Below are 17,482 nucleotides of genomic sequence, written 5' to 3' on the forward strand. Positions count from 1 at the left end.
TCCTACATCACAACAGTGACTACACTTCAGAAAGTACTTAATTGGCTGTAAAGTGCTTTGGGAGGTGTGAGGTTAGAAAGCCACTATATAAATGCAAGTTCTTTCTTTTACTTCATCGTAGAACTACTAGTTAAGAACACTCTCAATAACGGAAACGGTAGCGTAGTGGTTATGCCACTGGACTAGTAATCCAGAGGTCTGGACTAATGATCCAGAGATGCGAGTTCAAATCCCACACGGGGGAATTTAATCAATTAATAAATAAATCTTGAATAAAAAGATAGTACCAGTAATGATGACCATGAAACTACGGATTGCTGTAAAAACCCACCTGGTTCATCAATGTCCTTTAGGGAAGGAAATCTGCTGGCCTACATGTGACTCCAGATCCACAGCAATGTGGGTGACTCTTAACTGCCCTCTGAAATGGTGGCTCACTACCTCCTTCAATAGGACAATTAGGGATGGGCAATAAACGTTGGCCTTGCTGGCGACGCTCACATCGTGAACGAATAAATAAAAAAATATATACCTTCAGTAACTCACTCTGCTAGGCTGACTATAACAAGTTAACTGTGGTTTAGGTCAGAGATTGGCCATTATTTAATAACAATTATATAAATACCATATGCATCCCATAACTTACTCGTATTTGGTAACAATATGGTCAAATGAGTACTACATGCATTCCATAAACAAATATATTCACGAGCCATTTAATTGGTCATCGGAAATATAAGAACTCAGGGTATAAGACCACCAGAATACATAGCACGCCAATTTTTAAACTACATCACCTATTAATATTTCTCACAACTGCATTCAATACAATTTAACAGGTATCTTTAATATGCAGTTTCACCAAACTATGAAACACAATATCAGCAGTATAGTTACAGTCAGTACATTGTTTTGTAGAAAGCTCAAGGGATTTTCAAATCTCACCATTTTATATTTAATTTTCTTCCCCAGCTTTTCAGTTGGATTAATTGACTTTATTGTCCTTAAAACTAACCTGGTTGGAATATCTCATGCTGATATTCCTCTGTTCCTTTGGAGGAATGTAACGCCTAGCAGGGTCCAGATCTTTAGGGCTGATCAGTTCATCCACTATCAGGGATAACACATAAGGAATTAATTGGATGTTAACAAAAATGTGGCCAGAATATTGCATCATGCTAGTCCATCAAATTATCATCGATTGGTTTTTTTGCATGCTTTGCAACATACCCAGCATAAGTCATAGAATGCAATTTGTGGATGTTCAGAAATACAGTAGACTATAAGTAAGGATGACTATTTAGAGACCAGATAATGCACATTAACAAATGATTTGGCCATGGTGGACATCACAGCCAAATCTGTTCTTATCCTTGTGTGACATCCACACGCACACTTTCCAATAGTTTCACTAGATAACAACCAAGAGTGACAAGTGTGATTGATATTCCCTCTCCCCATTACAGGAGGTCTAGATCACTTCTATTGCTCATACAGGTACCTTCTCCCTGGGTGAAATCAGTGAATTCAACACAGACTGAGGTTTTGAACTTTGAACCATCTTAGTCTGTGCATCTCAGTTCCCTACTGGGTGGTGCATTTCACAACTGAGCCTTTGAGCAGTCTAGCATGTAGTGCGTATTTGTTATTACAAGAATAGCTGCAAAAGTTATAAAATGCACATTTATTAGCAAGATGCCACGGTCAGACTAAGTTCATAACATTTATCTTTGGAATTTTTCAGAAGAGTAAATTCCCTTTTGGACTAGTATAAAAAATTATTAAATCTCATTTTGGCCTTAGTAGTTGATGTACTAAATTCAATTGCTTAAAGAGCTACTGAGAGGTTGATTGGCTGGGATAAGAGTTGGAAGCATTCAGAAGGGTGAGATAATAAATGCAGCAAGGCCTGAAAGTATAGAGTACATGTAACATTTATTTGTACAATTGTTCAAATTATTGGAGGCTGGGAATGTCCTAGAATTCAACTAATTGCTTGACAACGTTTATTGCAATACATAATAGCAAATGATTTGCTTTATATTCAACAAAGCCTTTTTTCATGGAACATATGAGCTCATAAAATTGTCAACAAAACAACCCTAATCAAAGTCACAAATGGCATTTTCTGTGACTGTGACCGTGCTGCATTATCCCTCCTTGTCCTCTTGGAACTTACCTTGAAACAATCTATCACCACCATCCACCTCCATTGTTCACTGACCTTCAAGATCATAGCCAAAACATTTTGAGCAATGGCTTCTCTTCCCACCCCACATCATCATCTCAAGAGTCCCCAAAAATCCATCCTTGGCTTTCTCATCTATTGCTGCCCCTTGGCAACCTCATCCATAAACATAGGATCAGCTTTCACATGTATGCTGATGACCCCTTATTCTACCACTCCACCACCTCTCTCAAACCATTCACTGCTTCTGCTAGCAAATTGATTGTCCATCATTCAGTCTTGGATCAGCCATAAGTTCCTACAGCTAAACATCAGAAAGATGAAAGCCTTCGCCATCAGCCCCCACTGACTCCATTCCACGCCCCAATAGCTCGCTCAGACAGAACCACACTGTTTGCAAACTCAGCATCGCACACAACCCTGAGCTGAGTTTTCAACTCCACATTCTTTCCATCACAAAGACCACATACGTCCATTGTAACATCATCATAGTCAGCCCCTACCTCAGCCCATCTGCTGCTACAACCCTTATCCATGCTTTTGTCACCTCCAGACTTGTTTTCTCTAATGCTCTCCTTGCTGGCTTCTAATAAGAACATAAGAAGATAAGAAATAGGAACAGGAGTAGATCATACGGCCCCTCGAGCCTGCTCCGCCATTCAATAAGATCATGGCTGATCTGATCATGGACTCAGCTCTACTTCCATGCTCGCTCCCCATAACCTCTTATCCCCTTATCGTTTAAGAAACTCTCTATTTCTGTCTTAAATTTATTCAATGTCCCAGCTGCCACAGCTCTCTCAGGCAGTGAATTCCACAGATTTACAACCCTCTGAGAGAAGAAATTCCTCCTCATCTCAGTTTTAAATGGGCGGTCCCTTATTCTAAGATTATGCCCTCTAGTTCTAGTCTCCCCCATCAGTGGAAACATCTTCTCTGCATCCACCTTGTCAAGCCCCCTCATAATCTTATGCGTTTCGATAAGATCACCTCTCATTCTTCTGAATTCCAATGAGTATAGGCCTAACCTACTCAACCTTTCCTCATAAGTCAACCCCCTCATCTCCGGAATCAACCTCGTGAACCTTCTCTGAACTGCCTCCAAAGCAAGTATATCCTTTTGCAAATATGGAAACAAAAACTGTACGCAGTATTCAGTCGTGGCCTCACCAATACCCTGTATAGCTGTAGCAAGACTTCCCTGCTTTTATACTCCATCCCCTTTGCAACAAATCATCTTCTCTCCATAAACCTCAGCTCATCCAAAGCTCTGCTGATCGTATTCTGTCCTGCACCAAGTCTTGTTCATCCATCACTCCAGCCCTTGCTGAGCTATAGTGGCTCTCCAGTATTTTAAATTTGAAAATCTGTGTTTAAAACTGTCCATGGCCTTATCCCTATCTCTGAAACCTCATCCAGTCCTACAACACCCCTACCCTCCATTCTTCTGACTATGTCCTTTTGTGTACGCCCCACCCACCTCATTTTGTCCCATCAATGGCAGCTGTGCTTTCAGCTGCCTAGGTCACATGTTCTTGAATTCCCTCCACAACCCCTTTAATGTGCCATTTCCCTCTCCTCCTATAAGACCCTCCATAAAATACTCCTCTTGGACCTTTCCTAATCTCTGTTGCTGCTTTGGCTGTGTTGATTTTTTCCTTATACTTCTGTGAATTATCTTGGAATGTTTTTTCTACATTAAATGTGTTATATAAATACAGGTTGTTGTTGTTAGCCATTAATTTAACAGGTTTAGCCAACAAAACTACATTACTTACCAAGCAACTTTGCAATTATATACAAGGCCTGTCCCCATAAGAAAAGATTTCCATCACGTCCAGAGTTGCTAGGGAAACGCTTTAGGCTGCCAGGTGATTCCCTTTCTAATTCAATAAAATCTGCCGGCACATAATAGTACTTTGGTACAATGGCAAAGGCTGTAGGGTTAAGGAATAGATATGGATTAAGCATATGCATCACAAAACTCATTAATATTCAGAACAAACTGAAGAAGAAATGTATTTATATTCAAAATAGAAACTAGTCACGCTAGTCTTCAAGAACCCACCAGCTGTGGGGTTGGCGGTAAGTTGTAAATTGATCTCAGTATTTCTTTTGTCATTCGTACTGCTAACTGCTAACCAATTATAATGTGCCCTGGCCTGTCCTTCCAGGAGATCCTACAAATCCCCTGGGAGGACAGTCACACCAACATTAGCGTCCTCGTCCAGGCTAACATCCCCAGCATTGAAGCACTGACCACACTCGATCAGCTGCGCTGGGCAGGCTGCATAGTCTGCATGCCAGACACGTGACTCCCAAAGCAAGTGCTCTACTCGGAGCTCCTTCATGGCAAACGAGCCAAAGGTGGGCAGCGGAAACGTTACAAGGACACCCTCAAAGCCTCCCTGATAAAGTGAAACATCCCCACTGACACCTAGGAGTCTCTTGCCCAAGACCGCCCTAAGTGGAGGAAGTGCATTTGAGAGGGCGCTGAACACCTCAAGTCTCAACACCGAGAGCATGCAGAAATCAAACACAAGCAGCGGAAAGAGCGTACGGCAAACCAGTCCCACCCACCACTTCCCTCAATGACTATCTGTCCCACCAGTGACAGAGTCTGTGCCTCTCATATTGGACTGTTCAGCCACCAAAGAACTCACTTCAGGAGTGGAAGCAAGTCTTCCTCGATTCCGAGGGACTGCCTATGATGATGATGATGTCCTGGCCAATATTTAGCCCTCAATCAACATAACAAAAACAGTTTATCTACTCATTAGCACATTGCTGTTTGTGGGAGTTGCTGTGTGCAAATTGGCTGCCATGTTTCCCACATTACAACAGTGACTACTTCAAAAGTACTTCATTGGCTGTAAAGCGCTTTGAGTTGTCCAATGGCCGTGAAAGGTGCTGTATAAATGTAAGTCTTTGTTTCTTTTTCAATGACAATTTGCTAACCAGATTGATTCCAATTGTACAGAATTTACAACTGAAGTTTTAAAATAAAATGACATTCTGATAACTGTTACAATTTTGAGTTTTACATACCGTTTTCTCTTTCAAATCGTGTATTAGAACGCTCCCACCCCCCATCCCAAATCAAACTGCGCCATTTGTTATCTGGAGTACACATTTTAGATTATATGATGTAATATTGCAAGATTAACAATTAACAGGGTTAGCAATTAATCTATTTTGCAGTTACACTGCATACTGAAATTTACATAAGATTCCCACTAGTTCTCCTATTGATGTGAATGCAGAAATATCACCCACCAAACCAGATTTCATTAGTTTATATACTGCTATGAAGTGCCTTGGGACATTTTAATATGTTAAAGGTGCTATATAAGTGCACATTGTTGTTGTTAAATTACTTTGCTGTTTATTTACAAATTCAACAATGAAGCACCAGAACTAAGCAACATACCACAGCAGAAAGCAAGATTGCTATACATACAATATATAAAATCAATTAAAGTGACAGTCTGAAATCGTTGACCTATAAAAATCTCTCCAAAACATCCTCCTGCACTGAATTAGGTTTTTGGAATATTCCAGACACTCTCAAAAGAACTGTCTATGATGTTCCATCAGCGGGAAAAAAACATTCCAGTAAATTTCTTTTTTAGATGGTACTGTCATTCCAACATGATAAAAGCAATAACATTATTTCAGCGCATGATAAAAGTACAATGTCTCTCCAAGATTAAGTACAATATTACAGGGGCTAACTGCTCATGAACAAAACTAAAAATTGTTTCTCTTCCTGTAACTGTCACTCTTGGTTCTTACCCACTCCAATTCTTTGTGTCCCTCTGTCTATATGATTCTGACTCACTTCTCCTTTTGTGGTTTCTGCATTTCTCACTTGCCTCTAATGCTTTTACGAACTCTTTCTATAAGCCTCTGCTTTCCTTCGACTCTTTTCTTCTGTTTGTGTCAAAGTCTCTACGGCTTTTTCATATGTTCTTTAATTAATGTACTTAATTTCTATCTCCTACTTTTTTCAAAAGAGTATGCAGCAAGATGGGAGTAAACAAGTACTGGGTTGGAAGTGGGTATCAGGATTGGAGATGTCAGGAGTGTGATGGAATACTCTCCACTTGCTTGGATGAGTGCAGCTCCAAAAAACACTCAAGAAGCTTGACACCATCCAGGACAAAGCAGCCCGCTTAATTGGCACCCCAGCCACCACCTCAAACATTCACTCCCTCCATCAGCGGCATACCGTGGCTGCAGTGTGCACCATCTACAAGATGCACTGCAGCAACTCACCAACGCTTCTTTGGCAGTACTTCCCAAACCTGCAAGCTCTACCATCTAGAAGGACAAGGGCAGCAGACGCATGGGAACACCACTACCTCCATGTTGTCCTCCAAGTCACACAACATCCTGACTTGGAAGTATATCGCCGTTCCATCATCGCCCTGGAACTCACTCTCTAACAGCACTGTGGGATTACCTTCACCACACGAACTGCAACGGTTCAAGAAGGCAGCTCACCACCATCTTCTCAAGGGCAATTAGGGATGGGCAATAAATGCTGGCCTTGCCAGTAACGCCCACATCCCATGAATGAATTAAAAAAAGACAGTGGGCGGGGGGGGTGGAGGGATAAGAAGTTTTCTGAGAGCTACGGGAACATTTGCAGGCAAGAGAGAAAGTGGGGTTTAAGGCTAGAAGAGAGGGCATGGGGTGTGGGCCTCTGGGTGGTATGATGCTAGTAGCAGAGTATGGGAGATGGGGGTGGGAGCATTTGTAGGGGTTCTTAGAAAACTGTAGCCTTGTGGCTCAAATAACTTTGGGGTGGGAAGGGAAGGCAGTTGGGCCCTAGGAACAGCCTTAAGAGGAATGGTGCCTTGGATCAGTTGGTAGGCCTGGAGTATCAGGCCTGCAAGTGTTCAGGAGGAGAGGTTGTAGTTGAATGTGGAGGTGGCTAGGGTCTAGAAGCATTAGGCAGGGAGGTGGAGACTTTAGAGGGAGCTGGTGAATGGGGGCAATGGAGTGGTGTTCTAACTATCTGGGGGCATTGAAGGATCTTGAAGCAATGTGAGGACTGGAGCATGGGGAACTGCCATACTATGTGGTACACAAAGTGAATGGGGCTGCTGAGATTAAAGTGCTAAGGCTTGCGAATCAGTATCAGAAGCCAAGTAGTATTTTGAACATAATCTGGATTAGCTGTGTGGAGGGAAAGATTGGGTATGCATGGAGCAAGTGTGGGACAGAATGCCCAGGGAGGAAGCAACCAGGGTGAAGAATTAGAGCACTGGAATGTTAAGCAAAGAAGTGCCTAAGGAGGGCTACTTTGTAAAATATACCTATTCCTAAAATATTAATTTTCCCTGCAGCAGCAGAAAATAAAAAAATATATGTGTTCATGGCAATCAAGAGATCTTTCCCATATCATGGCTACTATTACAAACAGAGAACCATAGGAAGAAGTGGGTGGTAATCGCAGTGATAAGTCTGCCAACTTATTATTGAAAATCAAGCAATACTCATCATTATAGCTTTTATTAGAAATAAAGCTTCCAGCAAAATAAAGGGGAATATTCTTTCTAAATACATACATAACAGATCCCTGTGCTGAGCTATAAAGCTGCAATTCAATTACATTGTTGAAGTCATTGCTCAAAGCAGAGAATCTTGAGCCGTTTGTGACTACCTTCTGAAACCAAAGACTGAATTATAGCTTACAAGTTACTCCAAATATTGTTTTAATTCATTTCAGTTTTCTTTAATTTAAAAACAAAATACATTACTGTTATGTTTTTGGTACACTAAGGCTGTGAGATTGAAATGGCACGATACAGGACCTGGACTCGTACTAAAAAGGGACAGAGGATTTGTGTGGCTGGACCTGTCCCAATACATGATTTTTCAACATTTCTTCACTATCAGTATATAGTATGTACAGGTTGAACCTCCCTTATCCAGAACTCCCTTATCTGGAACCACCCCTCATCCAGAACCATTCCTGGCCACCAGGTGGCATTTGTGCAAAACTCCGACATGGACAAATTGAAGTCCTTACTCGCTGTTGACTCTCACAATTGCTGGCCTGACCCCATGATCCACCGCCCCCCGATGATGTCTCTGCCGCACTGCCAGCCCCAAGCCAGCCAGCCCCGATATCGCCTTGCTCAGTACCTGTAACATTCAATTTAACGTGACCACCCCTTGTCGGGAAAAATCCCTTATCCAGAGCAGGTCAGGTCCCTAGGGTTCCGGATAAGGGAAGTTCAACCTGTACTATCTATATTAATGGATGTTACTCGTTGACAATTTAAACAGATTAGAATAGGTAACACCCTCTTCTTTCCAACATCAATATATTGGTTAGTTCACTGTTGCAAATTTTTGGTATTGTACAAGTGATAAGTATCTGGACTTGTATATACTCTGTACAGCCACCAGAGGGCACATTCCTCGGAGTCTCCAAGGGATCTCATAATCCCTTGGGAGCTCAAGTATTTAAGGAGGCCTCACAGATTGGAGAGGCACTCTGGAGACCTGCAATAAAAGACAACGGTCATACTTTACTTTGAGCTCACAATGTTCAGTTTGACTCTTTCTGCATACACTACAACTGGCGACGCGATACGGGTAGCGAACCCAAAGATGCAGAGAACATTGGGCATCCTGGTGAAATTTTCGGAGGGAGATAATTGGGAATCTCTTTGGAACAACTCGACTAATACGTCGTGGCCAACGAGTTAGATGGGGAAGAGAGCGATGCCAAATGTAGGGCGATCCTCTTCACCGTCCGTGGGGCACCAACGTATGGCCTCATGAAGAATTTGCTCACTCCAGCGAAACCCACGGAGAAATCGTATGATGATTTGTGCACACTGATCCGAGAGCATCTGAACCCGAAGGAAAGCGTTCTGATGGCGAGGTACTGGTTCTACACCGACAAAAGATCTGAAGGCCAGGAAGTGGCGAGTTATGTCGCCGAGCTAAAACGTCTTGCAGGACATTGCAAATTTGAAGACATTTGGAGCACATTCTCAGAGACTTTTCCGTACTTGGCATTGGCCACGTAACCATACTTCGCAAACTTTTGACTATAGAGACTCCAACCTTGAGTAAGGCCATAGCGATAGCCCAGGCGTTCATTGCCACCAGTGACAATACTAAGCAAATCTCTCAGCACACAAGTACTGTGAACAAAGTGATGTTGTTTTCGAATCGTAACGGACAGGGCAGGTCACACATACCTGCAGCTACAAGTCCGCAGATGTCTGAGAGTCCACCATCAAAGGTGATGAATGCAAGGCCATTAACACCTTTTTGGCGTTGCGGGGGTGATCATCGTTTCCATTCATGCAGATTCAAAGGATACATTTGCAAGGGCTGTGGAACAATGGACACCTCCAATGAGTGTGCAGGCGAGCTGCTGGGCCTGCTAAACCTGCAAACCAGAGGAGGACAGATCTACAGAGGATTACGACGAAACAGAACCTCTGATAGAGGAAGCAGAGGTACATGGGGTGCACACATTCACCATGAATTGTCCCCCGATAATGCTGAAGGTTGAACTAAATGGACTCCCGGTGTCAAGGGAGCTGGACACGGGCGCGGGCCAGTCCATCATGGGCAAAAAGACTTTCGAAAGGTTGTGGTGCAACAAGGCCAGTCTTAATTCCAATTCGCACGAAACTAAGAACTTACACGAAAGAACTGATTCCTGTAGTCGGCAGTGCTACCGTAAAGGTCTCCTACGATGGAGCGGTGCACAAGCTACCACTCTGGGTAGTACTGGGCGATGGTCCCACGCTGCTCGGCAGGAGCTGGCTGGGAAAGATACGCTGGAACTGGGATGATATCCGAGCGCTATCGCCCGCTGGCGACACTTCGTGTCCACAGGTTGCAAACAAATTTCCTTCACTGTTCGAACCAGGCATCGGGAAATTCAAAGGAGCAAAAGTTCAAATCTACCTAATTCCGGAGACGCGACCCATCCATCACAAGGCAAGTGCAGTACCATACATGATGAGAGTAAGGGTAGGAATCGAGCTCGAGCGGCTACAAAGAGAGGGCATCATCTCACCGATCGAGTTCAGTGAGTGGGCCAGTCCTATTGTCCCAGTCCTCGAGGGAGACGGCACCGTCAGAATCTGTGGCGATTACAAGGTAACTATCAATCGTTTCTCCCTGCAGGCCAATACCCACTTCCAAAAGTCTCTTTGCAACGCTGGCGGGAGGAAAGACGTTCACGAAGCTGGATCTAACCTCAGCCTACATGACGCAGGAACTGGAGGAATCATCGAAGGCCCTCACCTGCATCAACACGCACAGAGGTCTTTTTGTTTATAACAGATGCCCGTTTGGAATCCGATCAGCGGCGCCGATAGTCCAGAGAAACATGGAAAGCTTACTGAAGTCAGCCCCGCACACTGTGGTCTTCCAGGACGACATCTTGGTCACAGGTCGGAACACAGTCGAGCATCTGCAGAACCTGGAGGAGGTTCTTAGTTGACTCAACCGCGTGGGGCTCAGGTTAAAACGCTTGAAGTGCGATTTCCTGGCACCTGAAATGGAGTTCTTGGGAAGGAGGATTGCAGCGGACGGCATCAGGCCCACCAACGCGAAGACAGAGGCAATCGAGAACGCACCGAGGCCACAGAATGTGACGGAGCTGCAGTCGTTCCTGGGACTCTTCAACTACTTTGGTAACTTCTTACCGGGTCTCAGCACCCTGCTAGAACCACTACATGTCTTACCAAGAAAAGGAGGCGAATGGGTTTGGGGCAAAAGCCAAGAAAATGCCTTTGTAAAGGTGAGAAAATTGTTATGCTCAAACAAATTGCTTGTGTTGTATGATCCATGTAAGCATTTGGTACTAGCATGTGATGCGTCGTCATATGGCATCGGGTGTGTATTGCAACAAGCCAATGATTTCGGGAAACTGCAACTGGTTGCTTATGCATCCAGGAGTCTGTCTAAGGCCGAGAGAGCCGACAGCATTAATCAAAAAGAAGCGTTAGTATGTGTCTATGGGGTAAAGAAAATGCATCAATACCTGTTTGGGCTAAAATTTGAATTGGAAATTGACCATAAGCCACTTATATCCCTGTTTTCTGAGAGCAAAAGGATAAATACGAACGAATCGGCCCGCATCCAGAGATGGGCGCTTACGTTGTCCGCATACAACTCGCCATCTGCCACAGGCCAGGCACAGAAAACTGCGCTGATGCTCTCAGTAGGCTGCCATTGCCCACCACGGGGGTGGAAATGGCGCAGCCCGCAGATCTAGCCATGGTTATGGGAGCATTTGAGAGTGAGCAATCATCCGTCACTGCCCGGCAGATCAAAACCTGGACAAGCCAGGACCCCTTATTATCTCGAGTCAAAAGCTGTGTGCTTCACGGGAGCTGGTCCAGTGTCCCAGTGGAAATGCAGGAAGAGATAAAGCCGTTCCAGCGGCGCAAAGATGAAATGTCTATACAGGAAGACTGCCTTCTGTAGGGCAATCGAGTAGTGGTCCCCAAGAAGGGCAGAGACACCTTCATCAATGATCTCCGCAGTACTCACACAGGCATCGTAATGATGAAAGCGATAGCCAGATCCCATGTGTGGTGGCCCGGCATTGATGCGGACTTAGAGTCCTGTGTTCACAGATGTAATACATGCTCGCAGTTAAGCAATGTACCCAGGGAGGCGCCGCTAAGTTTATGGTCTTGGCCCTCCAAACCGTGGTCTAGGGTACACGTGATGATAGATTGAGTAGACTGGGTCTTTACTCCTTGGAGTTCAGAAGGATGAGGGGTGATCTTATAGAAACATTTAAAATAATGAAAGGGATAGACAAGATAGAGGCGGAGAGGTTATTTCCACTGGTCGGGGAGACTAGAACTAGGGGGCACAGCCTCAAAATACGGGGGAGCCAATTTAAAACCGAGTTGAGAAGGAATTTCTTCTCCCAGAGGGTTGTGAATCTGTGGAATTCTCTGCCCAAGGAAGCAGTTGAGGCTAGCTCACTGAATGTATTCAAGTCACAGATAGATAGATTTTTAACCAATACAGGAATTAAGGGTGAGGGGGAGCGGGCGGGTAAGTGGAGCTGAGTCCACGGCCAGATCAGCCATGATCTTATTGAATGGCGGAGCAGGCTCGAGGGGCTAGATGGCCTACTCCTGTTCCTAATTCTTATGTTCTTATGTTCTTATGTACGTCGACTATGTGGCCCGTTCTTGGGTGAAATGTTCCTTGTGGTTGTAGACGCGTACTCCAAGTGGATTGAATGTGAGATAATGTTGGTCAGCACGTCCACTGCCACCACTGAAAGCCTGCGGGCCATGTTTGCCACACATGGCTTACCCGATGTCCTGGTGAGCGACAAGGGGCCACGTTTTATCAGTGCTGATTCAAAGAATATGACCTGTAACGGGATCAAACATGTCACATCTGCCCCGTTTAAACCAGCGTCCAATGGTCAGGCAGAGAGAGCAGTGCAAACCATCAAGCAAGGCTTGAAGAGGGTAACTGAAGGCTCACTGCAGACTCGCCTATCCTGAGTCCTGCTTAGCTACTGCACAAGACCACACTCACTCACTGGGATCCCACCTGCTGAACTGCTCATGAAAAGAGCACTTAAGACAAGGCTCCCGTTAGTTCACCCTGATCTACATGAACAGGTAGAAAGCATGCGGCTTCAACAAAGTGCATACCATGATAGCGCAAATGTGTCACGAGAGATTGAAGTCAATGATCCTGTATTTGTATTAAATTATGGACAAGGTCCCAAGTGGCTTCCCGGCACTGTCGTGGCCAAAGAGGGGAGCAGGGTGTTTCGGGTCAAACTTTCAAATGGACTCATTCACTGGAAACACTTGGACCAAATCAAACTCAGATTCACGGACTACCCTGAGCAACCCACCTTGAACCCTACCTTTTTTGATCCCCCAACACACACACCAGTGGCAACCAACACCACGGTTGACCACGAAGCAGAACCCATCATCCACAGCAGCCCTGCAGGGCCCAACACACCAGGCAGCCCAGCGAGGGCCCAATAAATGACTCAACAACACCAGCTTTCACACCGAGATGATCAATCAGGGCAAGAAGGGCCCCAGATAGACTCACATTGTAAATAGTTACACTATTGACTTTAGGGGCGAATGTTGTTATGTATCTGGACTTGTATATACTCTGTACAGTCACCAGAGGGCTCATTCCCCAGAGTCCCAAGGGATCTCATAATCCCTTGGGAGAACAGGTATTTAAGAGTGCTTCACAGGTTGGAGAGGCACTCTGGAGACCTGCAATGAAAGACTAAGGTCACACTTTACTTTGAGCTCACAGTGTTCAGTCTGACTCTTTCTCCTTACACTTTACTTTGAGCTCACAGTGTTCAGTCTGACTCTTTCTCCTTACACTGCAACAAGGAGTACAATTTTGCAAATAAAATAAACCATAATTTTATCACCTTCAAATTATCAGCTGTACTTTGTAGTATCTAGTCCCTTAAACTCATCTGTGTTATTTTTTTTAACAGGTTTGTCATGCAAATTTATAAATCTGTTAAAAAAAATCCTAGCGCACAACTTTGGCCAATTTAAGTGAATATCTTTTTCCGTCAAAAAAGGCGAACTATCGCCTAAAAAACGGGCGCAAGGCTGGCCAATTTCTAGCCCCTAGTGTTTTTTGTAAACTACAATGGAGCAAATGTTCTTGCAAAATACTGTTTGAAAGCTGTTTAACATAAAGCAGGTGACAACCTCATCAATAACCGGCATAAAATACAATTTTCCTTTTCCATGGATTCAAATAATTTTGTAGAATCCATATAATATGATCACAGCTATCTAGTGCTATCCCTCTAGAAATTTAGTTTGCACTTTCATTTCATTTTGTTTGAGATTGATTTTATTACAGTGTCTTACAGCAGAATATTATACTGTTCCCTGTATACTGTGCTTCATGTAAAATGCCCATCTTTTTTATGTTGAAGAAAATGGACACTCTAGTTGAAAAAGTTAAACACACAGGGGTGATTTGTTGGCAGTTTATAAGAAGGAAGTAGTAACAGGACATTTAGAAAATATAATACAATCTAGTAGAGTCAACATGGTTTTGTGAAAGGGAAATCATGTTTGACAAATTTGTTAAGAGTTCTTTGAGGATGTAATGAGCAAGGTGGATAAAGGGGAACCAGTAGATATAGTGTATTTGGATTTCCAAAAGGCATTCGATAAGTTGCCACATAAAAGGTTGGACAACGTGGACCATTTCCCATACCTCGGGAGCCTCTTATCAACAAGAGCAGATATTGATGACGAGGTTCAACACCGCCTCCAGTGGATCAATGCAGCCTTCGGCCACCTGAGGAAAAGAGTGTTCGAAGACCAGGCCCTCAAATCTGCAACCAAGTTCATGGTCTGCAGGGCTGTGGTGATACCCGCCCTCCTGTATGGCTCAGAGACATGGACCATGTACAGTAGACACCTCAAGTCGCTGGAGAAATGCCATCAACGATGTCTCCGCAAGATCCTACAAATCCCCTGGGAGGACAGACGCACCAACATTAGCTTCCTCGACCAGGCCAACATCCCCAACATTGAAGCACTGACCACAATTGATTAGCTCTGCTGGGCAGGCCACATTGTCCGCATGACTCCCAAAGCAAGCGCTCTACTTGGAACTCCTTCATGGCAAACGAGCCAAAGGTGGGCAGAGGAAACGTTGCAACGACACCCTCAAAGCTTCCCTAATAAAGTGCAACATCCCCACCGACACCTGGGAGTCGCTGGCCAAAGACCGCCCTAAGTGGAGGAAGTGCATCCAGGAGGGCGCTGAGCATCTCGAGTCTTATCGTCGAGAGCATGCAGAAATCAAGCGCAGGCAGCGGAAAGAGCGTGCGGCAAACCTGTCCCACCCTCCCTTACCCTCAACAACTATCTGTCCCACCTGTGACAGGGACTGTGGCCCTCATATTGGACTGTTCAGCCACCTAAGTACTAATTTTAAGAGTGAAAGCAAGTCTTCCTCGATTCCAAGGGATTGCCTATGATGATGATGACATAAAAGGTTACTACACAAGAGAAGAGCTCATGGTGTTGGGGATAATATATTAGCATGGATAGAGGATGGGCTAACTAACAGAAAACAGATTTGGGATAAATGAGTCATTTTCAGATTGGCAAACTATAACTACTGGGGTGCCACAGGGATCAGTGCTGGACCTCCAACAATTTACAATCTATATTTATGACTTGGATGAAGGGACCGAGTGTACTGCAGCCAAATTTGCTGATGATACAAAGATGGCTGGGAAAGCAAGTTGTGAGGGGGACACAAAGAGTCAGCAAAGGGATCTAGATAGGTTAAGTGAGTGGGCAAAAATTTGGCAGATGGAGTATAATGTGGGAAAATGTGAGGTTATCCAATTTTGGGAAGAACAGAGAAGCAAAATATTATTTAAATAGAGAGACTACAGAATGCTGTGATATAGAGAGATCTGAGGTTCCTCGTACATGAAACACAAAAAGTTAGTATGCAGTTAGCAAGTAGTTAGGAAGGCAAATGGAATGTTGGTCTTTATTGCAAGGGGGATGAAGTATAAAAGTAGGGAACTCTTGCTACAACTGTACAGGGCGTTGGTGAGACCACACCTGGAGTACTGCATACAGTTTGGGTCTCCTTATTTAAGGAGGGATATACTTGCATTGGAGGCAGTTCAGAGAAGTACACTGATTCCAGGGATGAAGGAGTTGTCTTAGGAGGAAAGGTTGAGCAGGTTGGGCCTGTACTCATTGGAGTTTAGAAGAATGAGAGGTGATTTTATTGAAACATATACGATTCTGAGGGGGCTTGACAGGGCAGGTGCTGAGAGGATATTTCCCTTCGTGGGGGAATCCAGAACTAGGGGGCATAGTTTAAGAATAAAGAGTAGCCCATTTAAGATGGAAATGAGGAGGAATTTCTTCTCTCAGAGGGTTGTGAATCTTTGAAATTCTCTACCCCAGAGAGCTGTGGATGCTGGGTCATTAAATATATTCAAGGCTGAGATAGACAGATTCTTAAACTATAGGGGAGTCAAGGGTTATGGGGAACAGGCAGGAAAGTGGAGTTGAGGCCAGGATCAGATCAGCCATGATCTTAATGAATGGCAGAGCAGGCTCGAGAGGCCATCTGGCCTACACCTGCTCCTAGGCTGTGGATTTCACTTCCAGTGTCTACATTCAAGATTAGATTGGAGAGAATGGGTGAAGGAAAAGCAGCTGAAGGGATATGGGAACAGTTGTGATTTGAACTATTTGCTCATGAGGAGGCTAAACACCAACACAACTGGTTGGGCCATATGTCCTGTTTCCATGTAGTAACTTCGATATATTTATATGTGCAACTACTTTGGAAATAAGAACATTACTGGTAGGACAGTCATTTCAATGACAAGTATTCTCTTTTGGTTATTCTACTGCAATGATTTTAGAAACATTCTTCTACATGGAAGGAGAAATTACCCTTTTAATTCCATTCCAGAATTCATTTTAAAATTCAGTACTCGGTAAGTACTGTACTGCGGTGTCTTTGGCTGACTGTGAATTTCAAATCACCAAAATGTCCGGGTCAGCATCCAGGACCACTGATTTGTCATAGCCACTCACTGAATGTTTTCTGGTGAAACAAATTGGGTCTACAAGAGGTTGTAGGCACTATGTTAAATATATTAGCCCGGAATTATCAGTTGGGATGATGTGAACTGACACCGTTTGCTGTCATTCTGTCTTTGAAACTGACTGCAACATCAAGATTAGACGCATGAAATCCCAGAGTTGCAGTCAGTCATTGAAAGTTCCGAAACAGGCTGCGCTGTGCACCGCCACCGCGCAACACCCCCCCCCCCGCTCCACCCCACCCCCCCCCACAGAGCCAGCAATCAGCCAAATATTGAAACTGACGAAAACTTCAGCTCTTCCGCAGTAACTACGCTGTTAAATTCCCCACTAAAAGTTAGACCCAAAGGGGTTAGGTGTAATTGGGATTTTAACAGCATATTGACTGTTAAACAAATGCTAAGGGCCTGGATAACTAATTTTACTTCTGTGCAGTTTGAAATTTGTTCATTTTAATAAAATAAAAATTTTTAAGAAACTTTTCAAAAATGTTTTTTTTTAAGTTTGTCCATCTTTATTTCAGGTCTACCTTTTCCCCAGACGGGAGCCCAAACCTTTCTTTTGCTCCATTTAACATTTTTTTTAAAGTTAGAATTTTTATGGCCTACTCACTTCCTTGTTCGCCGTCTGTGAGAATTCTGCCTTTTGATTGGTTGCTTAGACA

At 44.0% G+C, this 17,482-nt stretch overlaps 1 protein-coding gene across 3 annotated transcripts in view; it reads right to left on the reverse strand.

The window, feature by feature from the left end:
• The window catches only part of phkb (phosphorylase kinase, beta), a 381,738-nt gene that overhangs the window by 171,603 nt on the left and 192,653 nt on the right, over positions 1–17,482 (reverse strand). For all 3 annotated transcript variants that reach the window (XM_070898048.1, XM_070898046.1, XM_070898047.1), the window contains 2 exons: positions 3,967–4,125; positions 1,016–1,110 (listed from right to left, as the gene is read on the reverse strand). In XM_070898048.1, the coding sequence (XP_070754149.1) occupies positions 1,016–1,110; positions 3,967–4,125 (254 nt within the window). The remainder of the gene's footprint in view (positions 1–1,015; positions 1,111–3,966; positions 4,126–17,482) is intronic.

The sequence above is a fragment of the Pristiophorus japonicus genome, chromosome 13, assembly GCF_044704955.1.
Source record: "Pristiophorus japonicus isolate sPriJap1 chromosome 13, sPriJap1.hap1, whole genome shotgun sequence".
NCBI lineage: Eukaryota > Metazoa > Chordata > Chondrichthyes > Pristiophoridae > Pristiophorus > Pristiophorus japonicus.